This window comes from Lineus longissimus, chromosome 2 (assembly GCF_910592395.1).
Source record: "Lineus longissimus chromosome 2, tnLinLong1.2, whole genome shotgun sequence".
In the NCBI taxonomy this organism is placed as follows: Eukaryota; Metazoa; Nemertea; class Pilidiophora; order Heteronemertea; family Lineidae; genus Lineus; species Lineus longissimus.
In genome coordinates, this window is record NC_088309.1 from 4,402,456 (window position 1) to 4,425,412 (window position 22,957).

General features: G+C 40.7%; 1 protein-coding gene across 4 annotated transcripts in view; it reads right to left on the reverse strand.

Annotated features, from left to right (window-relative positions):
• Positions 1-610: 610 nt before the first annotated feature.
• Positions 611-22,957, reverse strand: part of LOC135502683 (early endosome antigen 1-like) — a 43,517-nt gene continuing 21,170 nt past the window's right edge. For 2 of the 4 annotated variants that reach the window (XM_064795640.1, XM_064795644.1), the window contains exons 16-32: positions 22,514-22,602; positions 22,027-22,090; positions 20,783-20,920; positions 20,295-20,362; positions 19,822-19,949; positions 18,460-18,616; positions 17,951-18,074; positions 17,015-17,065; positions 14,604-14,746; positions 13,482-13,574; positions 12,933-12,994; positions 11,647-11,676; positions 9,483-9,565; positions 5,823-5,964; positions 4,156-4,711; positions 3,781-3,836; positions 611-1,831 (exon numbers count right to left, since the gene is read on the reverse strand). In XM_064795640.1, coding sequence (XP_064651710.1) covers positions 3,785-3,836; positions 4,156-4,711; positions 5,823-5,964; positions 9,483-9,565; positions 11,647-11,676; positions 12,933-12,994; positions 13,482-13,574; positions 14,604-14,746; positions 17,015-17,065; positions 17,951-18,074; positions 18,460-18,616; positions 19,822-19,949; positions 20,295-20,362; positions 20,783-20,920; positions 22,027-22,090; positions 22,514-22,602 — 1,980 coding nt within the window. In that variant the 3' untranslated portion in view covers positions 611-1,831; positions 3,781-3,784. The remainder of the gene's footprint in view (positions 1,832-3,780; positions 3,837-4,155; positions 4,712-5,822; positions 5,965-9,482; positions 9,566-11,646; positions 11,677-12,932; positions 12,995-13,481; positions 13,575-14,603; positions 14,747-17,014; positions 17,066-17,950; positions 18,075-18,459; positions 18,617-19,821; positions 19,950-20,294; positions 20,363-20,782; positions 20,921-22,026; positions 22,091-22,513; positions 22,603-22,957) is intronic. The other 2 variants (XM_064795662.1, XM_064795653.1) reach the window with 2 other exon arrangements.

Sequence of the window (22,957 nt, forward strand, 5' to 3'; positions counted from 1 at the left end):
TTGGCTCGGACGAATTATCGAACACCATTGAGATAAATCGTGTTAATTCTGATTCTGGTAAGATTGGTCTGTGAAAAGGTTAGACATGCGTGCATAACATATTCTTAACACCATTGTGGGGCAAATATGGACGATTTCATCAGAATAGTGCGCATTGTATCGGGTTATTGATGAACAATGTATACATGAGCTAGTTGCAGGCTATCAATTTTCATCATAAATTTGGAAAGGTCTTCATATAGCCAGATAATGGCATCTGTTTCTATCACAAATGCATTTAAATGGGAAAGTTGCTGATGTTAACTGCATAAAAAATTTAAAGATGTCAACGTTTATATCAGGTTATGGAATTGATACTCATTGTATGCATCACAATCAGTCGAGACCGATCCATTTGTAAATTTGAAACTTCTTGATCATTACTCTGAAACTTTGTTATCATGAATTTGCTCTCCTCGTGGTCGGCATCCATCAAGGAGATGAACTGAGTTGTCTTCTACGAGACGGCGAGCTGAAAATCACGACGAAGGGCAGTCAAACCAGAATGATTGACGAGAACAAATTTCGTATAGAACAAGATATTCTTTGTATAAATATACATTTTCGTCGATTCTACAGTCATTTTGCTTTACACTACAAAACATGATTTATACACTACAAAACAATACAAGCCATATAAAAATGACTAGATTATCATTACAAACGTTACGAGGCTAGAGTTATGTCTCTATGTATGTTTGGAAATTCGAAATTCATCGCTTAAGAATGATATACCATAACATTTGAAAGAATTTAATGTTATAACATGTTTACATTTATGTACATGGCAACACATCTTTTGAATATCAATTGAAGCAGGTAAATAAAAAAACATTCCGACCTTGGGAAAACTACTTCATATTTATCGATAATGGACACCTCCACGTAGAAGACGAGTCTCCTAGCTAACTAGGAGACAACGAAAGCTTTTACAAGGCCACGTGCCAGAGGACAAACGACCTACAAACACGAATAGATCTCATTCTCACCGAAATATCACGAAATAACATCGATGCCACTTTTTTAGCTTCTCCCGAGGGGAACAGATCAGAAGAGGAAATGGATGACAGAGCAAAATTGGCTGCTGGGAGGTGTCCGTGACATTGGCATTACTGGCTGAAAAAAATAGGAAAAATACCTCATCCAAATTGGTTGGGTGTCCGTAGAGGACGACCATCGATGATGATCGATAACAGGCTTGAGCCGGGGTAAATGTAAACTGTATATCGCCAAATACGAAGACGGAGTAAGCTGCAGGCTTGCAAGAAAAAACACTTCCTTATCCCTTTCTCGGCAGATTGAATCACAACAGTCAATGTTTTCATTGCCAATAAGAAAACCACCAGTTCGATGATGGTAGATAGTGCCTTGCCAGCGACAGCGATCTGAAGACATGATAGGAGTGTCAGTCAGTAGAATAATCAGCTGGAAATCACAAACAATTTCTGACGTAAAAACGACCGGATTTTTCCCTTACTAAAACCAAGCTACCACTGCACCTGGTCAATAGAGCAACATTGAGCGCTGGTTCACCAGCGATCTGTATCAGATGGTCGAGGGAACCTCATGATTGTACAGAAAGAAGTAGCCATGATCACCAACAGTGCCGTGAGAAGGTATGAAATTATCCGTATAACTTAAGTCCATTCCTGCCATCTAAGGTACCTCTTCCACTGTTATATCTGGCAGACACATATCATAATCGCCCCCTAGGTGAGGGCGGGGAACGTGGTGCGACGGGCCCTGGGGAACTCTTGATAGAAGAGGGTGTAACAACGCCCCAGATGGATATCTGTAAAGATACAAGGGAAAAGGATCAGTATGTTTCAATCAACAAAGATTTTCAAGCAATTTTTTACAATTACATGTATATATTAAGCTTTTGATTGCTGGCGCAATTATTCTGGAAGATTTCTTTTGGGGGTACCGGTGGCTTCTTTTATTTGAACATGATAAATACAGCCAGATCACTTCAACAGTTTGTCGAAAGTTCGTCAACAATGTGCAATGTACATAACAACATGCGTAACATGTACGTATACATCGCAACACGCGTTTGACCATGCAGTGCTCAGCCGTTTCTGTTGATTTGGCAACATCCCTACCACAGCAAAACTATCAAATATGGTCAACATTTCCAAGCCTGTTCAATAATTGCACCAATTTCCCAAACATCAGTCTTCCCTCCCCATGGTAAGCGCAGATGACATCCATTTCTAATCCATTATTAGATAGGACTCTGCACAGAGTAGATCCTGTCATCTCTGGAGTCCCAATGACAAGGACGAGCCATGTAATTACTTATGAAGAGTGGACGATGAAATTTCCCCGAACACTACGGGGGTGGAGATCTTGTTCGGGTTCCTACAGCGCGGTATTAAATAGCTGCAGAGGAACGTCATTACGAGTCAAGATTGCATTGTCAAGATAGTTTAAAGCTCGTATAGTCTTTGAGTTGGGGACGGGTGTTTTGTACAATTTGAATTAGGTCTTGATAAAGGATCACCATCGAAGTATGAATTCCGATTCAAAAAGGGTATAATAAACATTTGCAATCAAATTAAAAGCCAGCGGTCAAGGACCCAAACAACCTTCAACTCTTCACATATTTGCAAAAAAATGTTTCACAAGACGAGATGACTGCAACGTTTTCATGCGGCGGTCACTGCAAGCTTATGGCAAACAATTTCAAACCACTCGAGGAATTGCCAGATGGGAGTGTTCGTGCTGTGTGCAATCATCTAAGAAGTTACTTTTTCGCATCTAACAAGCAAAAGTAATCAAGAAAATTAGAAATGTGGAGAGAGTCCAACAGGGACAAGATAGTCGCCTTGTTATTGTCGCTTCAGTGGTACATGTATCTCTTGGGAGCCGGAAGTGCAGTGGCGGTAATGAGCAATAATCAGTGTACACGTTTACGCTCCACAAACCCACCGTCGCTCACATTTGTTTGTCGTTATCCCCATAATACGTGGACGAACGCAACACACCAGCTAAATCATGAAGTTTGAAATGTTTTATCTCTTTTTTGGCTTTGGGCCAGTGTAAGCTTTGCGCGATGCCAACCTTACCGGTACTTCTTTATTGCGCGCATTACCTGTTAAAACTCCGGAAAACCGAGGATATTTTTGATAATTCCCTTTCTCTTCGATTACCGATAACCGGGCAAGTAGATTTCCGACAGTCTGCCACCAATGGTATTGAAAGCGGAAACAATGTGCCACTGGGATGGTTAACCTTTCTGCTAGGAGTCCGATTCATATTGATTCTTACTTTCGAGCCAAGCGAGAGCATGCTGGTTGAGCGGCCGTAAATTTGCTCATGTAAGCCAATTATAGCGAATATTTCATTGGATGAGAAAGAAATTGACCATGGAAGCATCTTCTTTGGACAGTGAAGTGTAGTCCATAAACTTAAATGCAACAAAACAAGCGAACGGTTTCACAGGAATGGCAAAATAATGATGTATAATTCTTACTCTATGTACACAGGAATCATGATGACAGTACGCTTTTACTGTACAACTGTCCCAAAGCGCTTTACATGTGCGTGCATTCCCAAGCATATGAATTTCTGTAGAAACTTAGGAGCGAATACACACTGCACTACACTTGGTCATTTCATTTTAATAGCGTCACATTTCTTGGCGTTTGCACTATGATGTTGTTACTTGTGAAGTAGTTAGTGTGAAGCAGGTTGCAGGGTTGTCTTCAAAAGACTTGATATTATGTAAACACCAACCTTCTCAAAACACCATGATCTCATCCTGGCTTATTTTATCAAGAGTTACCCGCCCTCTGAAAAGAAATAGTGTTAAATGTTATTTGAGAAGGACACATCGTCAAAAGGCGTGCAGTAGAGGCAGGAATACAGTGTACCATTAGAAAACTTCAAACGTCTTTAAATCGCCCTGGTAGAGTTAAAATTGTTGTTAAACGTTTAGTATCTGCACAGATGATCATGACATTGTTGTTATTTTATCATTACTGCTATCACAGATTTCACAATAGCCTACACAGCTTGTTTAGCGTGCTCATTTAATTTTCAAGCAAATTAATTTTATTTCATAATAAAGAAGATCCCAAAATGTATTCAGTTTTTGACTGCTTTCAATACCTTCTTATTTTGCTGCTAGATGAAGCTCCATTACTCGTTGCCATGGCATCAACAACATCCGTTACTTCATCACATGCCGTGCACTCTACATCATCCGGGGATCGTGTCTCGTCACATCCGCTATCGTCCGGTACATCCGTCACAGGTGTTGTGGAACCCGACACCGACATCTTAGGACTATTTGGACTTTCAACATCCATGCTATTGTAAACCGAATCAACTCCCTCTGGATTCGTCTCGTCAGTATTTTTAATGGGCGGGGCAGATTTAGCGATGGCTCTGACGTCCTCCATGTTTGACTTTGGTATCTTTGACGACAACGATGACAGTGATAACGGACTTGGCGGTGCATGCCGCCCTTTCTTCCCCTTGGCGCCAATGTTGCTGAGATTCGAATCTGAGAGGGTTGGAGCACGAGAAAACCGTAGTGGGATTGGATGAGCGGGTCTTTCAGAGGCAGGCTTCCGTTCCGATGGGGTGCGACTGAGCCTTGGATCAGACAATTGTCGTAGGTTTGTCTTTGGGAAAAAGTGAAGGATTTCACATTTTCTGGCCTCTGCAATTAAAGGAAGGTCTCACCATAATTTTTTTGGCAAGTTACAGTCAAACCCCGCTGTTTACAATTGCATGAGTCGGGTTAGTCAAAACTGGCGGCAGTTAATTGTCTGTTACAGAAGAGGATGGCCGGTAGCTTACGCTGTTGTGGCCACTAAGTACAATGGGATAATGTGCTGTTGGTAATCCTATACCGGAGAGGATTCGCCAATCCTCTGTCTGGAAGCAGACTTTACGTTAATGACGAGACAACCAGCGGCAGAAGGGAAAAGTCAGGTACTCAAAGGTCAGTCAATCTACTGGACCAAATCCGAAAGCGTGGGTACTCCTCGTGTCCACTCTCTTCCTCATCAGGTATCGCCTCGTGCCCTCGTTAACTCTTTGCCATGTTTTCCCGTTATGACGTTTCACTTTATGTTTAGTGAAACTATCTACACATGGCCAAGTAGAGTAGATAGAACAACTTGTGATCATCTATATCACAAGCCCAAATAGAACCCGTCATTCGCCACACCATTTCGAAGCCATGGTGCCACGGACTAGCGCACGTAGAGTAGATATGAATAACCAAGGGACTCATTCCGTCGTCCGATCCTGGAATGAATTATGACCGTACTCTATCATCGAGCGTCCCCTGTCGCCAATTCCGACGAAAGATGGCTGGAGTAATGAAAAAAATACCTGACGCCGTGTAACCCCAAACCAAAAATCGCGTGCGTCGAATATTTACATGTCTATGATACATGTACTACACACTAAGCCATTGGTTTCGCTGTTTGATCAGTACCATACGTGTATACGTCAATACAGTTTTCTTGAAACTGGAGTTCTCACCAACAACTTTTGTAATATGAGTAACTTATTCCAATGCATTTCGATGGAAACTGACACTCAGTGCTACATTGTTACTGTTTGATGCAGAGGTGTCTCATGTTCCTGCATTAAACTCCCTCTAGTTTCAATTATATATTCATTCCTCACCTCCATCAAGCACACTAATCGACGTCAAATGATACTTTATTCTGACGAGTTCCATAACGAACACCGTTGAATTTGAAGCTTTTAAACGGGAAATCTGAAACTGACAAGAGTTTACCGATGAATCATCGAACCTGATTTATATTTGATGAGGTCTTCCATAGCTTTCCTCAGCTTCTCCTTGAGCTCAGTGATATGTCTGTCCTTTAGTTGTATTTGTTCCTCTAAGGAAGATCTCACTTGTCGCTTCTCCTCTTCAAATATCACCTTCAGGTCCTAAAAGCAATGATAAAAATAATCAAAACAGCACGGTTTATACTTGAAATGTTTTCGAGAAAGCAGAGAACAGAATCTTCTTGAGTATACATGTATATGGAAAGGGTTTACGTCGACTTGACAGTTCTTGAAATAATAAGGATAAGAACCCACAATTCATGTACATTAGCTTTAACCCAGGTTCAAATCCTGGTCACGGCACCATTTGAAATTCTCCAGCTTCAAGAAACACATCCGAACATATTGGTTCTTCATACCAGTCTGATTTATTTGCCAACACACAGCCCAATTGGGCACACATAATGACATTACATAAACCAACAAACACTTCACTACAATGCATAAATTGAACTGGTCCCACAATAGTCAATAGAATTTGACAGCGATACTTCTGAGGCTTTTTGTTCCACTCGCCGAGCTCAATCATTACTATCCCGTTATACTGCGCTAGAACTGGCTCAAGGAGAGCAGCTAAGCACCGGACAAGATATGGACACGCCACATGGACAAGACGTGTCTGATTCCATTAGGGATGCCAAAATTACATGACGCAGAATTAGACTGGACATCGCCTTGCTGTTGATTTTGACAATCTTCTCAGTACATAATCACAAGTGTCACGAATGTGTCTTGCTGAGGTGTCGACTCTGGTCAGTGGTAATTCGCACATCCCAAAGGCGATAATAAGCAAGTTCAGCGATCATGTTACATGTATCTTAACGATGTCACACTCTCAGATGTCGTGTATATGGCCATCATCGACAACTCAAAATACCCGCCTTCTGGTTACACGTGAAGCCCTTTTGGTAGAGGTTGGTCTTCAGTTATGTCAGTCTGCTGTAAATGTATATCGCACAGCTCAGCGACAAATAAGGAATGTGAAATCCGAAACTCTCTGAGGATGTGTATTTAATTAACTAATCGCGGACTGGAGGTATAAGTTTTATCACCAAACACTAAAAGGGTGAACTACATCTCCATCCGAGCCATTTGATATTGTTGAGACAAGCGATACCGACAGTGAGGTACATTTGTCAATTTCTGTTCGGCTTAAACACTTCAAATCTAACACTGAAACGTATTTTAAACTGTGTTTTTTCTGAGTTAATAATTCTTTAAATATTACATCAGCATTAGACTGATTCTCATGATGGCTCTTAATACAACTCAACGAAGTTTTCTTGACACTTTTATCATTCGTGTAGTTTCTTCAAGTATACATGTATTGAACTGAAATTTGGGCATCAAGAAGAACATTATCATCTAGACAATGAATGGTAAGTGGTAGTTAGTGTAACAAGGACTTTCATCTTGTATTGAGTAGGCTACGGTAGTTTACTTCAATCTTCATCTGATTAAAATGAGTAACTATGTAATCAATTTTTGTTTAAAGGGTTAAACGGATGTGACAAGGACCAACAAGGCCACTTAGATCGCAAATCCCAAAGTAATCACGCAGAACCGCAGGTCATCATTCGATAATAGGCAATTTGTCTGATCGCCCTCGTAAGACCTTTAAACGCCTCCTGGGTGTAATCAGGGGACGCTACATCAAAGTGATACACCGCTGGACATCATGGACCGAGATGGATACAGGATAGGGAGTGGGTGTGTTTATGAATATGTAGAAAACATCCTGGTTGTCGATAATCTTTAAAATAATTGATACTCAGAAAAATCACGAATATTCCGTCTTTTCACGGACAAATCGGCGAATTCTCGGGTTATGTGCACTTTTTTTAATCTTTCTTCGTTTACCAGTAACTGCCAGTGCAACCTTGGAAACTATGACGGGTGATGCATTATCAAGTTGAAATTAAGAATGATGAAGAATGCTGATTTTAGTTTTATCAAACACTTGATTGATTGACTATACGTGATTGATTGGATCATAGATACATCCTGATATTCACGGCACTCATGACATTTCACTGATTCGTCTCGGATTCTAACTGACAAGTAATCTTTGCCATCTAGCCTCATTCACCCAACCGTTAAAACAATCCACAAGCCAAGCCAAGAGGTTTATCGCATGGCTCGTCAGCATTCCTTAGAGAGGTTCATCTGTGTTCTACCATTTATCTCAAATATGAACAAAGTCAGTTCCACAGTAGAGTTTCAGGTTTAGTGAACATCACTCGTTGTAACCACGATGGCGTCAGATGTATCGTAAACTTACACTATATGCCCCAAATCTGAATAGTGCGTATACTACGTCCTTATAGACCCGGTGTAATGTTTTTGAGTGTTTCTGTTTTTGAGTGTTTCCCCTCATTGTTTGGGAACGCTCAAAAATAGATTGACAAGTTTTTCTGTGTATCCCCCCTATTGAAAAGTCGTGGTCTCTCTAGCTGCCTATTGTTTGGAAACACTGACACATGGGGAACAACCACAGATGTTACACCGGTTCCGAACTATTGAATAGTGTCTTTTCACATTTTGCTGTGAATAGAAACGATTCATACATGTAGATGTTAACACCAATCAACAAGGACGTAGTATACGAGCATTGTTCAGATTTGAGACATTATTTAGAGTGGAACTGAAGTAGTGACCAATCGGTCCCCTTAAACCAAGTTGCTTTTCCTTTCGTATTCTATAAACAGCAACATCGAGTTGCCAGTGGCTTCGACTAAACAGATACAGTAGACATATAACTGTATAAGATTCAGCTTCTTTGACAATGCTTCTGATCGTTTATCTCGTCACGTTCCACCGAATACTGTGATATTGAACAGACCTCACCGAAACCCAGGCAGTGCAACGGAAAGTCATCAATCTCATCCGAGAGCAGACATCAAACAATTCGATTTTGACTCTGTATTCAAATGGTAGCGCCTCATGAATAACTAATCAAAGCGTAACATCGTTTCTCTTTGTTCTCATAGGAAACCGGCCTGGTCTCCTTGGTTGAGATGGTCAGGTTGGTCCATGTGAGTGTCGGGGTGACTTCCGACCGGCTAGATTGATCTTCGAGAGAAGTCATGTTACAGTGTCATTTCTCATTATCGTTCAGTTATAAAAAAGATGACCTTTTCATGGGATCACAATCCCGCTTTGAATATGAAACCAGTGATATGAGGGGGTCAGGAAAAGAACTAAGTCAAAATAGACACCATGTCCCCAGGCGAATTTATGGAAAGCATCACCACTGCAGTGTTGATAGAGTCGTCCCGACAAGGTAAACACCCGGCCTGTATTTATCGGCAAGATATTGCCATTCGCGATCGTCCTAACATATATTTCATTCGTCCTACTCCTTGAAGTATAGGTTTTTGAGCTTTTGAAAAACCTTTGAAGGTTAAGCGGCCAACACAAATACGCATCCCTTATATGTCTCTCAGCGAAATGAGAAACCCTTTTTCTGAAAGCGTGCCACTCGATTAAGTAAGATCGTTTTCACCTAGTTTATATCGTCATTATTTTCCTCAAGTGTGTTCTAGCCAGTCAAAGTAACATTGCTTCGCTTTAACAAAGATGGATGGCAAGAAAGGCACAACTGAACCATGCTTACGTACCTGCATTCCTTCCCGTAAGTCCGCCGCATCCTTCAACGCAATATTCCGCTGGTTTTTGGCTTCAGTCAATCTCCGGTTGTAATCTGGGGAAAAAGGAGTTTCATGGTAGATTAATTTGTGACAGTGTGACGGGCTGGTAGCGGGGCATGACAGATTTATGGTATTCTTGAGGCTGCCGTTTGTGACGGGGTTGCAGAATGAGGCCAGGGATCGGCGTAGACGGTATCTTAACATGTTCTTTTAAGCTTTACATGTTCTTTTTAGCTTTTGGCTCGACAGTATTGAGCCCCAAGCTCAAAACATTTACAAGAAATTGTTAGTTTGAGATATGACGGGACTGCATCCATGCCTTGCTCAAACGGCTTCAATTAAAAGGCCCGTAAATTTTAAACATGATCATTGTTTATGGAAGAGTGTTCTGCTGGCAGCAGCTTCATTACATAGCCTGGCCATCTTATAAATCCAGGGAGACCAATGATATATCAAGAAGCTCCAGAATACGACTTATTTTGCGATACTGTAACATGGACAAAGTGCGCGCTCTCTTCATAGATTCCAAGTGCATGTACATGTATTAAGCTATTCACCTCATAGAAATATCCGTCTTAGAACTGAGTCAATATTTTTTCCATTTCATCTTATTACACTGTAGGTCAACAAAAAGTAACAACCACTTACTATAATAAATCTTGAAAAATACGCAATTAATGTCTTAGATTGCCTCTCATTATTCGCTTTCTGTGTCTGTACCTAAAGAGTCGCCTACTTGACTCGCATCTCCGATACGATATTGCATTCGGAATGTCTTTTGGGAGACATGTTCGGGTTTTAAAGCAGAGTTAGGGGTATTGGTCGCAGTGTTAGATGAGTTTAGAGGGCAAATTATGAGGACGGATTGGAGCTGTAAAATATGTTATTAGGAGGGGGACTCAAAAGAGATGTTATTTATCGACATGTCCCATTCAGTTGGAAAGCTTTAATCACCGACATCACACGATTTATCTAAGGTTAGTTTCCTTCTAGACCGTGCCCAGTGTAAATTGACACCCTCAATTTACTGTAAATTCACCCCATCTGATTACAACATGTTTCTATTAGAGCACTACCAAGATCTAATTTTTCAAATCCCCCTGTCCAATCTGGTTAAGGTAGTCGTCCATCTTCCTACTTACACCATCCAGTCAATCTTCACGCCGTAATCACATGCCACTCTCTATTTAATTCCCGCTTGTTTTCATAGTAAAATTGGAAACGTCTATCTTAGCGTGTTAAGGAGCGAGCAGTCTACATGCTATTTGAAGGGAATCTGACTTTATTAGGTATTGAATATTTTATGAAGCAAATCATCTTATTGTACGTCATGCGGGACTGACTTTCATGCTTTCAATGCTGATGAGGAAAGGTTGGCGGTGTTAGTTAAGCAGTGTGCCTTGGGGCAGATTCACTCTTGCTATAATGGTCTAATTATGATCCCATCATCCGCTCTAAAATAAATCCGGATTCACTCTTGCTATAGCCTAATGGTCTAATTATGACCCCATCCAAAAAAAATCGACCGACTTCATGAAAAGTTGATCATTGGCTTCAGAATATTGCTGCTGATCCTAAAGCGAGAAGTGCTGAGTTACGCTGGAAAGCGGAAATTGCGATTAATCACATTATATGGACTGTTCAATTGTGTTGGTAATCACAGTGTAGTACGCCAAAATTTACTTCCAACGCACGAGAAATACTTTGCCTGCCACGCCCTTGATACTTGCCGGCCAGTAGTAAATTAGAACAACTGCTCCCTCGCAAGGTTTTGAGGAGAATTGAAAAATTCAGAACAATAATGGTAAACCCACACCGTACACCTCACTGCCAGATCTTGTGAGATTCGGGTTGTCGATCAGCAGATGGAGCTATCCCATAATGAGAGATGCGGAAATACGATGACGAGAACGAGGCTGAGAGTCGATTGATAAAATTGAACCGGATCTAGTAGAACACAAAATACGCCCATCATCCTAAACGGACTAGGCGTTACACAGTGAGACTAATACCAAACCCATGACGTCCTACACTGTGATGTATGTACACTGTGACTAGTGCAAAGTAACAGGAGGGAAAACGTGTTGTTAGGGGTGGGAGTTTTAACAAACTTTTGAATGAAATCCACCATTACCTAATGGTTCATCAGGAGAAGCCGTGCTTTCTGAAAGGAAGTAACACAAAATAAGCCCGCCACCTATAGAACAACACGACCAAGGAACTTCACTATAAAACAAAATACGAACTACACTCTGTGCAAAATACATGTGGTTCGGATAATAAGAAGGAGACTGCAGGTAGAAGCCATGTGGACCAGATTAGGTTGCACAAAGCCACCGATTGGCGTCTCTACTCACTTCCGGCTCAGTCTCTGCTAACGTTTGGCACCATTGACCAGCAGATTCAGTTCCCTAACTGGCATATCAGTCAAATACCACCAACTGGACCCTCTGGATCCTGCCTAGTCCCTGTTACACTTTAGCGGCAGGGCAATTTTGATCCAAACTTGGAGCTTGGTTAGCTCAGTCGACAGGAATGCCAAGAAAGTATCGTTTTCATAAGCGAATGTTTTTTCTTTGAGAGAACTTTACGCTTGGTAGTCAAATAAAGCTAGACATGCCAGCGGGTGATTGCCGTTTATTGAAATTGAAAAGAAATCACAATCACTGGCAAATTTGAAACTGTGTTTAACGTTAATTGGATCGCGGGCACGAATAGCTTTGCCTGAAGTACGATCCGTGAAAGAGATAGTCATTCGAAATCCTGCTGACATTAAAGCATTAATTGAAAATACGCGAGTCTAGCGCGGAGTAATAGGTTGATAATTGACTATCGGTTTGGATACTCATCTAGAAGCCCCTGGAGACAGTTTCGTGTTGATCGGCTTCGATATCGAAGGCTTGGAATCGTGTATGGATGTTTTGTGCGAGTCAGTGTCACCGAGTTAACCCATTATCATAGTCGTACATGGAATGATGTTGAGAACCGCATGTATATATCTAAAGTGACTAAGCAGAATGACCGAGACTGCTGTATGACTGGCTGTCTTGCAAATGACCTTATTACCGCGTAACTTTTAAATCACGATTTGCGAATTTGAGTCAAACCCGTTCAGTTCAAAATGCTGCTTACTATCACTTCGCTTCAATTCACCAATGCGTCAAGAGCTTTCCATTTCGATCGACAGGTTAACTTTCCCCAAATTTAGGTCTTGCCAAAAACAGTTCGTATTATGAGGCATATAGCCCATCACTACAACTTCAATGACGATACTCATAACTACGAACCATTCGATGGACGTGTAGATTTAAAGACTGCGAATCAGGTCAGTCGTTAACAGCATTTATGATATCGGTAAGCCACAACCAAGATACGAAATGTGCAAAAGTGTACGTTTTTGGGGAAATGTCTTAAACTCACCGTTTTCCCTGAGTTTCAACGATTCAACATTTCGTGACAATTCATCACGTTCGCCTTGAACACTGGAACAAAACCGAGTCATTGTCAGTGAATTGATACGGACTGATATACATATACATTCATTATTTCCATTAATAACAAAATGTCTTTTCACCAAAGGAATTGTTACATGAGCCATCTTGCTTTTGTGCTCAGCGGGCTATATTTAACAAGGTTATAACTTCTTTATGCCGGTGGTTATTTCAATGGAAAGTGAATTATTGTATTCAACAAATTGCTGATTTCAGGGACGAATGGAATAATGGAAAAGATAAGTTTTATTGACAAGCAAAGCTGAAGACGCTGCAACTACTTTTCATGGACGGCGGAAAGCAAATTGTTCCAGGTCCGGTAGTGTATGCGAATAACGAAGATGATTGCAGCCGGAGGCTAATATAAAGGAAAGATTGGTTCAGAAGAAAGTGTTTATACCTTCGGTGACTGGTTAAACGGCTGATTATGGAAAGTATCTTGTACCTAATACAATATTCGAGCTTGGTATATACACACCTTTTTAATTTCTCCTCGAGAGCCTTCAAAGACTGCGAAGACTCACTCGTCATCTGGTAAACGCGACCCTTCAAATCTCGAATCTCATTTTCCCTGAAATGATTCAACGCATTCGACAATCAGACAAAAATAGATATACATGTATATGTAGTGGGTTATTGTAGTCAAATGTTTATGTTGAAAAAGTCGAGCCAATGGAATCTGACATCTCCCAGGGCATCAATAGAGAGTCACGTTCAAACGCAGCTGACACAATTTCCTAAATATTACAGGGCAAGTACCGGCTTTTCAAAAAATTAGATGGACACATTATACCATGTCGAAACACAATCACAAAAACAGTCGTCATGGAGTCTTTTTCAAGTTTAGCATAGCGCCGTAGATATTCACCCGACGGTAAAAAGCAACTTGAAACTACACGATATTCGCTTAATAACTCTGGTTATAATGGCTGTCAAAACATGATGGCAGCCAGACACCTCATATAGCCCCATCACAATGAGACTCATCATTGGCAGGGTCAACTCAATCCCGGGAATGAAGTCAATACTTGGATCCAGCAGCGTTGACAGTTTTGAATATATACATGGGAGCGTTACTGCTCATACATGTACATTTATACATTACTTGTCAACAGATGAGTCAACGACGCGCTACGATCATCTGGTTTTTTTAAAACTGTATCGTAGTTTTAAAAAACAACAGAAGTTTCTTCTCGAACATCAAAATCTATCAATGACAGAAAAGAAGTGCCGTGCTGTTGCTTCAAAACCAATCAGCAAGGGTTAATTAATTGCGTCATGTTAGGCGATGATTGGACGTGGGATGACTATCTTGACTCATCAATCGGATTGGGTTGGTTAGCGGGGGATATCTCATCCATTCCAGTAAGCTTAGGACAATTGATTTATGACTTGGAAATCAACACCCGTCCTGGCTTAGCGAGACGTACGCAGTTTATGAAGCAGATTTGGAGAGGGTTTCATATAAAAGCTAAACGTTTACGTCAATGCGTAAGTCTGTTTTGTGACATATCGGACACTTGTATGACTGAGAGTGTTTTTAAAGCTGAGATCGAAGTGACTTTCAAAAGCAGTGCCTTCAGGTCATGGAGTGGCTTACTTTGTGATCTGCTCATCCCTGGCGTTCCTGAGCCGGCCCTCAATATCCTGTATCGCCCGGTCTTTACTCTGGATGATCTCGAGCAGTCTGTGTAGTTCCTTTCTCATTTGGATCAACTCGGAACTTAGGTCCTCCAACGATTGCTGAAGTATAGAACGAAGAAGAGAATAGTTAAGAGCCTGAACGAAAATTTAATTGTTCCCCGCCTAAGAGGGTTTGCGTCAAAGTATCATTTTTTTACCACTTGCGAATCCCACACTACATGTATGCAATATGAGAAATACTTATCTAACTGATATGAGGTTACTTAAGCAAATGGCTGATGGCATAAACGATTGAATCAAATAAGAGTTACACTGTAATAACTTTATTCAAGCATTGCTCTAAAGCTCACACGGTTCGTCCTCTGGTGGCTTCTTTATTTCCCTGTGCGAAGCTGTCACCATTGGCGACAAAAAAGCTTCGCTCTCCGAACCAACATGTAACATTTTTTTAGGAGTGATTTATGATAATAGGAACTGGTTTCTATGGAAAACAAGAACATCAAAGCAGGTGAATTTGATCAGTCTTTAGAAGTCAGCCAAAGAGAGATATTTAATGCCAAACTTAATCATAGTAATGGCCAATTAGGTTTAAGTAATGTATGTAATAAAACTTGGTAAGATGATTCCATGTATAGACACTGCACATCTAGTCTACCATCTTGGATCTTTTGCAAACTGTCAAATCTTAGCGGGATTAAATTTTCAATTCGCAGATTTGGCGAATAACCTACGGACCATTATCCCACTACACTATACCTTGCTACATGCTTTAAAAAGTCCAACTCGCTGCAAGTTTCTTGTCAAAGTGATGTTCTGAGACTGTTGTACAATGCATCGTATTTTTGAGAAACACTGGTCTTGTTATCAATTGACAAATAGACTCACCATGGATACAGAAGAAACTACTTGGTAAAAGAGATTGACACGTCACCCAATAAGAACCACTGAAAACGCAAATGTACTCTCAGAGCAGATCATTTTCTTTCAAAAGGCGATCAGATTTACTGGCATAAGCAACCTACTTCTTAAAGGACAGTGGAAAAGCAAATCTGCTGAGCCGCCAGATCCCAATGATGTTTTCAACAGTTAACGGAGGTTATTGGTATCAACTGGCTATCCAGTTAATGCCTTCATCGGGACTCGTTCAGCAGTATGCCCATAAGAAACGATTAAATTTGTATTCTCAGCAATATTCTCCTGAGGAAGAAATGTCAATTTGCTTTTCGCAAACCTCCACTCAGGGATTTCGAAGATGAATCAAGCAGCTCATCATGTAAGATAGATGCCTACAAATTAAGCCATGATTTAGACATTTCTAATCTGGTAGGTGGTATCCATGGGTATGATCGCACACGTTATGCTAGTAAATAACCATGATTGCAAATTCTCGATAGATTTTAGTCATTTTGTTATTACATCAAATTGGCTAAACCATTAGAGACTGATATCATGCGAAGACAGACGATTATTTTTTCAGTGGTTATTATGGCGACGTTTTAGCGTCTCTTGGCAAATGTATCTGTTGCGTCTCATAAATCTATCGAAAGTGATCTAGTAAAAGCAGTATTCAGATGTTTCGCCGACTAAAACATTCTTCTACTTGTTAAGTCTCAACATTAAGAAGAATAGAACGTCATGCTTTTTCGCCTTTGTTATGATCATGATTTTCATGACAAGGCAACGTGACGAAACAGGACAGTGAAGGACTGTTTGTAGCTGAGGGTTGTATCCGACCAGGCCATAGCTGCAGGACAGAGTCACCATGATACTTTTGAATAAGAACTTTCATGCATCCCAAAGTTTGTCTCGTGAGGAGAATCGGGAGATGATCAGTTCCATTTACATGTACTTAGACCGCGTGAACTCAGTGCAGAAGGATGAGAAGCGGTGAACAGCACTTAGCGAGTAAATGATTAGTCTAAGATATGTGGTAGCTTTCTGTAAAGTTAGCGATCTAATTGATTTCTAGTAGCCAACTACATTAGTACCAGAGACCTTTAGAGAAATTTTGCACCATTAGTACATGGTAGAGTAAGGGTTTTTCAAAAGCCATTCACGTCCAATTCAGATGGTGTTCTATACACATGAAGTGCAATTAGGATGACATTCAGTCTCGTTCCCAGGCGCCAAATCAAGAAAATGGGAAACAAATTATCACGTCGATCGCAGCCGTCACCACCGTCCGATTGCATAACTCAGTGATACTGAGCATAACAGAATGATTGCCATTAGTATAAGGAAAGTGATATGTCTTTCCATGTCAAGTACATTGCATACACATGTAAGCCTACTCTAAAGAAGCATCTGAAGCGTTAATTTCTACTTGACTATGTTAGTGACAGATAATCCCATTGATGTTTCACTTACCGTTACTTTATTAGACGTGTTGAAAGAAGGGAGCCTCCTCCCACCCAGCTCCTAGAGAATATTACATGGGTGACTAATTGCTTATCAGTGTTCTAGTAATGCAGCATACCAGCAAGTGAAACGATCACATCATGTTACATAGCAAGTTACTCATAGTTCAGCTTTAAACATGAGAAACTATTTTGACCAGTTCAAGATTATTCGATTTATAAGACCATTAAGGCAGACCGGTATAAAGTTCATAACTAGTCCATATCAAAGCTAATGCTCATGTTCTTGTTCAGGGTGTCAGTGGGCTGGTACACCATTTCCCTGTTGGTGGTATTCCGCGTTGAAGGTATTGCTCATAAGTATAATTGACAGTTCAGCTTTACTAACGGAAATCTCATTTTGTCATTTCAAGGGTCTGACACTTGTCAAGAAAGGAGAGCGATTCTTTCTCCCAACACTCAGGCTCCCCGGCTGGGTGACTAAATCCCGACGTGCCATCGTAATTCTATCTACGTTTAGATGTCGATCCCCATCCGACACTTTTCTCATTAAGGGTCCGTCAAATGGTTTATTGGCAATATGCAATAGATTCACCGTGTCTGACATAGGGCAATAAATGTGACAGTCACCGATATTGATTACTGTGAATACACCGTTAACATGAAGGGTGGAGATTCATCTGTGCCTTTTATCATGTGATACACTGATTTCAGTGACGTTTCGAGTTCATGGCAGTTCCGAGTTCATGGTCTCAATCGGATGACACCAACAGCATACAGATTCGAAAGAGATATTTGATTTGAGCACCAAAGCTTTATTGTATAGCAACCAAAGCACACGGCAACAAAAAAACCACAGCCGCATTCCATTAGTGAAAATCCCGCTTTCAGGGTCAATAGCAAACCTTGTGGTTATCATAAAGTGCTTGATTTTAGAGCCACTCACCAGTTTTAGGCTTTGTAATATGCGTTGTTGTTTTTCTTGTGACTCTTTGCTCTCCATCAGTTGTCTCTTCAACGCTTCTAAGTCACCTTCCATTTTCACGTTGAACCGATCACCTTTTGCAGAGCTGCATAAAGAAAGCCAGAGAACTCTGATTTATGGAAGACTGAGAGACCAAAGCGATTGGATCCGAGGTCATACCCTTTTTATTTCCCCGTACAACCACAACTAACGTACTGAAGACTTAGATTCCACAAAGTACCGATCTGATCCAACAGCGTGATTCAACCCACAAACTTTGTTATATCTCAAAATATTGAAGACAGTTTTATAACCCTACCATGCCGGAAAATCGATGCTTATATTTTCCCACTGGCCATTACAATAACATGAGTAACTGACTACTCGGTATTCCTTTGTAAAGTAATCATATATTATATGTCATCTTCTGGTATTATGGCGACCCCCACGTAAATGGGAAAACCGAGTATAACTGATTCCTTCTCACGTACTTTCCCATGCAAGCCTTACACCTCTGTAGCTCCGCCTCGAGTAGGTCTACCCGCTGTTCAAGCCGTTTCTTATTATTCTCCATTAACACAGCTTCTCCCGTCAAAAGGGTCAATTTACTCTGTTGCTCATCTCTCTCCTTAAGTATTTCAGTCATATCTGCAATTGGATGAATTTACCTAATGGAGTTAGTACTCATCCTTCCTGAGTCAAGCCACTTGAAGGTCGAATCATTAAGTCTTGATGAGTTTGAATTATAAGTTCATATGATATCTTATTCAGAAAACCAATCACGAAGCAGGAAATCCAATTAATTGTGAAACAAAATTCATACCTTTGATCAACTGGGAATCAACTTATCAAGTTATCATCAAGAAAATACTTATCTGTTCTATAACGCTTAAGGCTTTTAAATTTGAACACTTCAAATGCATTTTCACTCGTCGACTGAATGCAAAAATATGTGTTTCGCCACTTGATAAACTGTTTGCAATGTCTGACACTTGAACTGTTTGAAGCTGGAATCAGACAGTCGGGAACAGCATCCCAAGTCAGAACGCCCAGCAGTACTAAATCTTAGACACATGGCTAGGAGGATCCTAACGACATTCACTTTGATCCTGTAAGCGAGCCAGTCTCTCGAGTTATTACCAGGAAGGCTCCATTGGATTATGGACAGGCGAGTCACGGGATAGAGTGGCTTTCTCCACCAGCGGATTGTTGCATTTAGCAAGCATGCCAACATCATTTACGATGGGTAAAGTCATTAAATAAGATTAGAGTTATTTGCACTTTCCACTTGGGTCGCAGGGTCAGCTACCCTTTATGGACCCACTCGATGTACATGTAATGAGTTATATATATTCTTCCGGGATATTTTGCCACGACATGAAGGAAGAGTCATCATGACTGAGAAGAAGCTAAGCGAAGAACCTCCCCCGCCGAATACAGCACCGATTTGTCACCGGCGAAGACAGGGAATGAAGGTTGATTCTTAATGGTAAGAAAGAGAATTCTCGAGGTGTAAATGGGTCATCTATCCACCATGAGGCGGGCTTTAACACCACAGCGAGTGTTGCGAAACCAGTCTTGCTGCAAGTTTTCTGACACTCCGGCCTTCGCATCTCCGGGATGATATTTTGGAATTGCATTACTAAAACTAGCATTCTTTAGGTATTTGGTCAGCTACTGAACCCACTGAAATGATAGGGTCGTAGACACTTTCGTTTGGGACGAAAAGCCAGAGCTGCCACCGTATAATACAGGCAACACAACCCATCCACAAAGTTACTTTGGAAGTTGATGGCTGGTGACGAATTTTGTCCCTACTAAGACCGGCGGGTTTTTTGTAATAATTTTCTTACCCGTAGCGGTGTTACTCTTCTGCTTGCCTTGATCTCTCAATAACGCATGGTACCTTCGTTCTAATACGGCAAGTTCATCGTGGACTTGGGACAGGTCTTTCTCTAACTGTTTGTTGTCCAATTCGCACCTAAACGACATGGGAAAATGACTCGTAATGAAACCTTCTTGAAAACTATAAGAAATACAGGGAGGCTGCTCCTCAACAGCCGCAATTAGTTTAACACTGAATAAGTGTTATGCTAAGTTTTCTCATTAACTGTACTGTCATCATGGATACTACGAATCTGTGTCCTTCCTTGAGGTCACAATATGCAATCTGATGACTGTTTGGGGTTCCGCCCAATCCTATCCTCCGATAATCTGCCATTTTAAGTTCTCATTAATTTCAGGGGGTGCAGAGGAGGTCTGATATGTAAAAGTGCTTTAATTCACGCGATTCCCTTCCTACGAAGTGTATGAATTATAATATCACCTGTCTAACAATGCCTTGGGCACGGTATCAGATCTCATCTTGGCTGTGTACTTCAATTCCATATTTTCCTGTCAGATATAAGCCAAACGATATTAAGATACATCTTCAGTTGAAATCATGCAAAGTTGTGGCCATGCAGGATGACGATCAAGGTCAGAATACATGCAGGAATGTGGTGCATAGTTCTCTTCAAGTTACATCTTATCCAGATGTAGCCCTAAATACCCGTACTTGTGTTTCCTTAACAAAAATGTCTTTGTATTGCTTCAGGCTTTGGATAAGGCAAACTCAAGCGAGGTTTCTAATATCAAATGGCAAGTTCTCCCATATATACAATGCAGTTTCAAGCAGAATTTCTACAGTTATAGATTTACAGTATGTCACATCTCCAGTTGATCAGACAATGCTATGCCTTGACCAGAATATATGCCAGTAAGGTCGTTTGTATGGAGAGGTATATCACCGTCCTCTTCCATTTCTTCACAAACCTTTTCCATTAATGTCAACCTCTCCATGGAAATCTGAACACTCATCTTCAACTGCAAGTTCTCTTTTTTAGTCTCCTGCAGCTTTTGCGTCAGTTGGTCCCGGCTCGATTGTTTGTCGTAGAGCATAAAACTGTCGGTCTAAAGAATATTAGAAAAGAAAGAGAAAGAGGGATTACTCTCAGAAATAAAGGTTTGTTTGAGCTTTTGAAAAACCTGTAATGAAAGCCAACACGAATATGAACCCCGTAGAAGTTTTTCAGAATCTCAAAAGCATAACGTGTAGGGGTTTTTCATCTTACCGGAGAACCTCTATTTGTGTTTGCTGAGAAATACTTAAAGCTTCAAAAGCTAAAAAGACCTTATGTCTAAGCGTGACGTACTCGGCTGTGACAATTATTTCGATTGAGCAACTTTAGCAGCACAGATGTTATGTTATTTGGTGACCATTTTTACCCCGCCATTGGTTGGACTCGCAAGTTATCGAAATCAGATACCATGTACCACAAGAAACCCACTAGCCAACCTAATATACAAGTTCCAGTAGTTGTTAAGGTTTAGATACTTAAGATGCCCAATGTACCCAGGAGTGGATTAACCAAGAATGTACAATGTATCTGAAGAGCCAATAATATCATGTGAAGAAGCAGTATTGGCTTTTCAGGTTCCAAGTATCTATTTCTCATAACTTGAATAGTGCTCCATGAATAAATGCATGGTTAGTTGGAATGGGGTTCGCTGGATTTCTAACAGTTTCTCGATATTTAGCGCATTTGAAGTGGTCAAAGGACTCAAAGTGTTCAACATCTTTTTTTGAGATTCTTAATTATCCTGTTATGCTTAATTACGTCGTAAAAGCAAAAGCCAATAATAAGACTGTCTACTTTATTGATTAGATGACATCACAAGCTACCTTATTCGTTTACTAGGTTTCAATTGCTCATATTGGAAATTGGTATGCTGTCAGTCGCCTTGAGAAGCCGCAGAAAAGATGAGCATTAAGGAATAAGATGCTTATGAGATAAGGAGAGTGATTCATTGGTTTCCAACTATACCCTAAACCGCTAAATGTTCTTTGGCGTTTGGTTGCCACGGATGTCGTGAATAACCTTTACTAGCGAAAACAAAAATCGCGAAAAAAAAATTATCAAAATTAATTTTCGCTAATCGCCAAAATAAACAAGCGCGAAAATTTGGCAGTTTCAAGTATTGCAATGCTGTTTTCAGTTATAACTTGTCCTACTTACCAACAGCGTTTCTTTCTGGCTGATCAAATTATCTTTGACCCTTGCAACATCTTTGAATTTACCCCTTGAATTGTAAAGCGATCAATGAAAGAAAAAGCACTCTATACCACACGAATAGTAAAACACACTGAGTACTCTGCTCTTGTAACTGAACATCTAAGGCACAGGAAAAATGCAAAAAGGTGGCTAAGGATGATTCAACAGACCTTGCATTTGATTGTTACAATATTCTTGTTTAGTTCAATTCATCTATCTCAACGATTCTTTCGGAATAATCTTGCAAAGTGTCGGAATTTAGGTTCTACAGAGGTCATGGTTAATACCTCAGAGAACAGCAATGACATAACCGGTCATAGTATCATTGCCTCCGGATACTCTATCCTACAGGACATTTCAAACCTGCACACTGGGCCATTATGAGTGATTTGTGATTAAATGCCTATTAGCAGCGATGACAATGAAGAACTGCCTGTTGTCTATAACTTACTGTAGTAACTGATTCTCTGCCGTCAGCCTATCTACCGAAATCCGCAGCTGGTCGATTTCTGCATCTTTGTCATCGCTGCTTCCCCTCGACTAGGAATAAAACATATTGTCAAAATAAAACAATTTCCAGTATGATGACTTACAATGTACATGTACGTAAACTGTTCCGAAAGAAGAAAATCCGTTTTTAACTAGTATAACATCGGAGCTTGATACGAGATACGAAGGAAGCGCAGAGGTGCAATAGAAGAGGGTCCGACTTCTGATCGGAAGGTCATGGGTTCGAAGCTTGTCAAGTTCCACTCGCTGATGTGAACACATGACATTTCTCCTTTGGCAACAAAAGTGCCGATTGAAGGCTTTACAGAAGAAGCACTCCTCAGTGGGCCTTCTGGTCATCAGCCAGATAACAATTTATTGCATTGGAGAAGTCATCTAGCGACGA